The sequence below is a fragment of the Juglans regia genome, chromosome 11, assembly GCF_001411555.2.
Source record: "Juglans regia cultivar Chandler chromosome 11, Walnut 2.0, whole genome shotgun sequence".
Classification (NCBI taxonomy): domain Eukaryota; kingdom Viridiplantae; phylum Streptophyta; class Magnoliopsida; order Fagales; family Juglandaceae; genus Juglans; species Juglans regia.
In genome coordinates, this window is record NC_049911.1 from 22,620,113 (window position 1) to 22,626,565 (window position 6,453).

The window sequence follows — 6,453 nt, forward strand, 5'->3', positions numbered from 1 at the left end:
GTGTTTGAAGTTTGAATATCCTATAAAACTCTCCAGCACCAAATGCAATCTTCCTCTTCATCCCTATTCGACAGTGCTGCAATCACAAGAACCTTCGCAGCCCTCTGTGAAGTGGGTATGGCGATACTAAGTTTCCACACTCAAAAAGCGTTAGATGCCATCATAGTATTGCTATCAATTCTTAGATTGTCCTCTTATTCGAACTTGGCATTTTAGACTTTGTAGTTTGCCCCCATTTTTTTCCTCGTTAAGCACTGTAATTTGCTACTCCATGCCCTTCCATGGAGTCCTGATCTTTGGGAGGTGAAAAATACATTCGATTTTGCATTGGGAAAATAGATTTTTCACCAGCAATCAACGCACGTTTTTCACTTGCATCCTAAATTTACCTATTTTACCTAAAAGTTTCACGGTGAGATACAAGGCTAGGTGCCAATATGACCAAAGGCCATTGGCTCTTATTTTTCTTCCATTCTTTCTCCAGCTGATTTTTACTTGGAATATTTTTGTGAGGGCTTGGAGCTGGAGCTTCTTCTGCAATCCTCACTCTCATAGTTGAAAAGTTGGTCCCTCCTCGGCCCGACTCGGTCAAGTTTATAAGATGATTTTATCTAAGTAAAGGATAAATTAATAAAAGAGTGTACTGGAAGAATTAAAAAGGTTTTCTTCCATTAGTCCAAAGGTTCATATTAAAAAAAAAAATTGCTCCCATAGGTGTAGGAAGCACTTTCTATTATGTGGTAATTGGAGGAAAACTCTGGCAGACATGCTTATGGAACAACAGACTTGAATGCATATTTGATGGTTAATGCCTCCATTGAGATATGATTAAAGGTTAGCTTTAGATTGGGAAGGTTGCTGCAAAGTCTAAAAAGCTATGATATACATCAGTAAATGAAAACCAAAACATGTTACTAATTCAGCTGTCCCTATGGTACATGTGTATTATACATCGACCGGACCTTCCCGGTTCCATCTGATTTCTGTCTGCTAACAAAAACTACATCATCAATCCTCCTTAACTCTGTTCTATAACCCAAAATTCCCTGGTGTAAGAGCTCCCACCTAGCTAGTTTTTAGCAAGGAACTGAAAACTAGGCTTCAAACTGGTGCTCTCACTGAACTCCAACAGCTTAGTCATGCCAACACAGGAGAATCACAGCACATCTCCATATGATATAAAGCCGTGCCCGCTGCTCTCTAGCTTGCTTCGAACACCGGTGCCATGATCGGAGCTTCAAACTTCTCGTGGAGAAGGTGGTAGCTGCCATGTAGATGCTACAGTTGAATGAAGAACAAGAGTCTTGTGCTGTAACTTGAAATGTTGTGAAGTTGAATTGTGGTTTGAAGAGCTCATGGGGGCTTGAGCCTTATATAGGGAAGGAGTGGAAGATACAGAGAGAATCAATGTGTGGTGGATGACAAATGCTGGCACCTGGTTGAGCCAATGGGCTTTGTCCCAGTGTCCAAGTAAGATGACAATGCATTGCTATTAGCTTGTCCCCATGCCAAACCCACCTGATAAGGACTTACCATCAACCTATGCTCAGGGAGGGTCACCCCTGTCTTGCATAAATGCAATACGCGCATGCATATATTCCCACCCCCCCTCCTTTTTCAAAACAAGCGCAAGTTCTTTCTTAAAAATTAACTGTGTCAACCCTGTTTCATGATTTCATTTAAATCCCATATATTCAATGATTCATACACTAATCATATTTAATTAAAAGAGATATCATCCTCGCAACATCTTCTAATATGACATCAAAAAATAATAATAATAAATAATTTTATAATCATTTGATTTTACGATAAGATATGATAAGATAAGTTAGATAATGATGATTTAGATAAAATAACGATGAGTATAACTTTTAGTCAAAACAGTAACATTGAGTATTATGAATTTGCATTGAGGCACCCATTAGCAAGGAGAAGAAAATAAAAGGATTAGCAAATTAGTACATGTTACCAAACAGATTCTCTCTCCTATCCACTCCAAGTTCCAACCCCCTCCCTCTACATCCAAACTTATGGGCATCTTTAAGTAGGTATTATTTTATATAAATAAATATATATATATATATATAATTAGTGGAAACATGTTGGGGCCACATGTTGCATTCTTCTTCTTCTTCTTTTTTTGGAGCATTTTGATTTAAGAGAAAATTCTGTACGCAAACCAATCTAGTCTATTAGAGAAATGAAATTTGCAGTCGTGAATATACAATCGTCGTGCAGTCGCTTTGAAAAAAATGAATAAATACAGACTCACATGAAAAGAAATAAATTTTTTAATAGTAGACTCCACTCTTTTTCAAAACAACTGCGCGATGCTTGCATACTCCACGACTGTACGTAGTATTACTCAGTCGATTATTCCAAAATATAATTACATTTAACCATTTATTAGCTTATTACATGCTTTTAAATTGTCAGAGATCGCTATTCATTTTATTTTCAAATCAAAATTCTTATTAAATGTCAAGAGGAGTAACTGCTGAATAATAAATTACATTGATATTTAAAAAATAAAAAAAATTGCATTTCTCGATATTATAGAAGTGGTGAGGGTATGCAGATATAGATGTCAAAGTGGACTTACTGGTAATTTAAATAATACGAAAATAATTAAAAAGATTATCACAAGGCCAGCATTACAAAGACGAGATAGAAAACCAAGCCAAGTTCAATCCTTTGTATTTTTTAAACTTTGAGAGCCGAAATAAAACAGAACCAATAATCAATCAAAATTAGTCAAAACCCCCCAACCTGGCTGTTCGATTATATGAGCTGGCAGTTGGGTCTGGTGTGGAAGGGGGAAGCTGGTTTTCAACTTTTCACAAAACTTTTATTAAAAAAAGAAGATATTTTGTATAAGATTTAAATAGGAAAAGTAAAGCTGATGTGCAATCATCATTATCCTCCAAATTCCAATCCTCCAAATTTCAATCTTTATGATCGAACTAAGTGAAATCTTGATATATCATATATGAATGCTCTTTATTTATTTATTTTTTTTTTCAAAAAATAATCCTACAAGTTTGAGACAGTAATAACTATTCATTATTTTGTTTTTGTTATAAGACTTCATATTTTAACATCTTGTGTTTACACACGTATATTTCAATATGAAGACCTGAAATTTGGCATTCTTAGACTGCGTTTAGATGTTGAACTAAATTGAGATAAGTGGAGTTTTTAATGAATATTAGTGAGTTAAGATGGTAGAGTGAGTTTTATGAGACTCACCTAAGATGTGTTTAGATTTTTTTTTTTTTTTTTAAAAAAGACGAGATCAGATGTCCAATAGTGTGATCCATTCCCATATATTATTCAATAATCCTCACTTATGGCGAAAGAATACCGTGTAAAATAATTCAAAGAGCACCTGAATATTTACAAAATCAACCAAAAAATAAAAATAAACTCATATGCCAATAAAACCTCACCCCAACCAAACGAACACCAAAAGACCCCACAACCATTAACGTCTGACCCAGTTTGTCGAGACGAATAAGACCTCTAAATTTTCCTTGTAACGAAATCTCGCCACAAAAATCCTTGTTATGTCCTTGAGTCCCTTGTTTAGCAAGGAAATCGATGGTCATATTAACTTCCCTAAAAATATGATGGAACCTGACATTAAGCTCAAAAACAAGCTCTGTAATTTCCTCCCAAAAATTCCATAAAAACCAATACTAATATACCCCTGAAGCCAACCACCCCACTATCACTTGAGAATCTGACTCCACCACTAAATCTCGCAATCCCATTCATCCAGAAAAGGATAAATGTGTATGGATGTTAAGATGAATTTAGATTTATTTAATGGAAGTTGAAAAAGATTGTGGGTCTCGCGTGTAAAGAGGTATTAAGTTGAAAAATATGTGGATCCCACATGTAAAGAGGCTTTGATCAGTTGAGATGAGTTTAGTAATTTGAGAGTTGTGTATTTAAATGTTAGATTCAACTTAAAATTAAATTGATTTCAATTCAGTCCAAGTTACAACGAGACCTTACTAGACATCCTTTCCTTTTTTTTAGGTATTTATTCTTTCTTTTTTTTCCTAATAATAAGATAAGACATTTATCAATAAGTAAAGAGTGTGAAACTCCGGTACACAAAAAGTATACAAGGGAAGAGATTCATCTAAAAAAAAATACCAAGAAATGAGGACCTGAGCTCCAACACCATTTTCCGCAACCTTCAAAATGACATTAGCTCATTCCTGTTTATAGAGGTATATATCGTTAGCTAATCACTGGCGAAAACATCATTCATGATATCAATCCATAACCTTATGTGAAAGTGAAACCAAAGTAAAGGGCCAGTTGTATTCTCACAAAACTCCATGATCACGTGCACCATGTCCTGCTAAGCTGAACCAAAACCTTGTCCAAGTCAATCCGACATGCCGGCCACTTATCATTGCCGGCAGTGACAAACCAGTTCCAAGTCATTTCCATGCATCTTATCTCTTTGAACCTGAAAGCTCTATCTGTTCATCTTTAGGGCAACACAACTCAGTCTTCTGTGACCTCCAAGGTGGACATCTTGGGCCAATCTGAGGTACCTCCTATTCAAGTTATTGGGTTTGGATTGCGACACGTGTGCTCCTAGTCACTGTCCATGGACCCCACCCAATGAATAATTCTTTATTTCTGGGCCCAGCCCACGTGCGAACCCTTTATCCCAATGGAGGAAAAATCAGAGGGATAAGGTTTGTGTGGTGGAAGAATGAGACAATGTGAAGTCATTTATAAGATAATCTGGGAAATGATATTTTTTTAATGGTATCATTGGCATGTAAGTCCGGTGTATTCTTTGTGAAATTTGAGTACGTAAGTGCTTGCATTCGTTATAGAAAATAAATAAATAAATAAATAAATATAAAATTTATATAAAAAAATTAATTTTTTAATAATAGATATCACTTTTTTTCTAAATGAGTGTGTAGCGTTTGCACTATCCAAAATTATCATGAGTATAGCTAACGTTACTATAAGAATCTGGGTTTGATGGATTGTGAGAGATGTGATCTCCGAATACAAGGTTTTATGGTGGACACGTTGTGCATGTGATGATCATGGAATTCATACGTGTGAAGGAAACAAGAAGGGAAGGTGTTAGCAACACATTATATGTAGGTACAAAATGGTGTGAGAAATGATGATGTGGTGTTGGTGCAACCTTAAATGCACTTTGTTAGATGAAACAATAAAAATCCAAGCTGTCGGGGAGGAAGATTTCTTTATGATGGAGTAGACAAGTTTTAAAGGCCAAAAACAACTAGAGATTGAAAAGAAACAATAGAAAAATACACTTTCAACTATATATCTAACAGTACACACATGCTTTGCAATGAGTATTCTAAACAATTAAATTGCACCAATGTACAATGTGTCAATTTTAATAGTTTCGGAGGCACACTAAGAAGTGTGTCCGTTAGATAATAGAAAATATATTTTTTCCAAAAAATAAATAAATAAGTTTTAGATGACAGATGTATATTCCATCTGTCACCTAAAATAAACACTGTGGAAATTTGATCAAACAAGACATGAAATCTGAAAATATGATTTCTTGGGGACTTCTTGACCATGCAGCTGTAAGTTTTCATTTTTGTAGTATATTTGTTTCCGAAATATGTTTAATGGAGAATGTGAATCTGAATATATAAAACTAGCATTCTGCATAACTGAAATAACTTTATCAATTTTGATTCTGGAGAGGCAACTCAGGCAAGTTGTAGACCACCAAAAATATCTAATCATATCAAACTCAGTTTTTTAGAGTTTTATTTTTGTCAAGTTTATGTACATCTATTATATTGCTTCTAGTTTATACAGGTTGTAACAAATGTTCCTTTTTCATATGGCGTGCAACAGCATCAAATACTAGTTTCTGATTCAACCAAGAGAGTTTGTCAAAATCAATATCCTGTAATTGTTGGAATAAGAGTTAATTATTGGAAAATTTTCTTATTTTTTGCAAACAATTTGTTGTGTAATATAGTTTGATTAAAGCAATTACGTATTTTGTAATATTCTTAGCAAATTAGTTCAAACAATGTAATATGTAGTTGATTGCATCTTGTATGTTGCATGCATTTTACATGATGAATATTGATTTTTTTATTTTTACATGCATTTAGTTAAAAAGTTAATTAATTGTGTTATAGGTTTATGTTGTATTAAGAAGTAAGACTAAAAGATTATATTGGTTTTCTATTGAGAATATGATTTGAAATTCTAAATGGAGACAAAATATTTGAAGTCCAATTAATAATAAAAAAGCTTTTGTTAAAAAACAAAAATCCGGGTTTTTCAAAACCTGGATTCACCCGGGTTTCGGCCCGGGTCTGACCCGGACCACCCCAAACCCGGGTTGAAACTCTGATGAACACCTCTATGTTTTCTTTTTTTTATTGGAAAATGATAAACTCACTG

General features: G+C 34.4%; 1 protein-coding gene across 1 annotated transcript; it reads right to left on the bottom strand.

Moving 5' to 3' along the window:
• Nucleotides 1-855: 855 nt before the first annotated feature.
• LOC118349855 lies at nucleotides 856-1,507 on the bottom strand. Its single transcript, XM_035695628.1, has one exon. It carries the CDS (start codon nucleotides 1,269-1,271, stop codon nucleotides 1,134-1,136), a length of 138 nt encoding a protein of 45 aa, XP_035551521.1. The 5' UTR covers nucleotides 1,272-1,507; the 3' UTR covers nucleotides 856-1,133.
• Nucleotides 1,508-6,453: the final 4,946 nt, after the last annotated feature.

What these genes read in the sequence shown, in the direction of transcription:
- LOC118349855 (XM_035695628.1), bottom strand. Translation starts at nt 1,271, where the DNA reads ATGGCAGCTACCACCTTCTCCACGAGAAGTTTGAAGCTCCGATCATGG.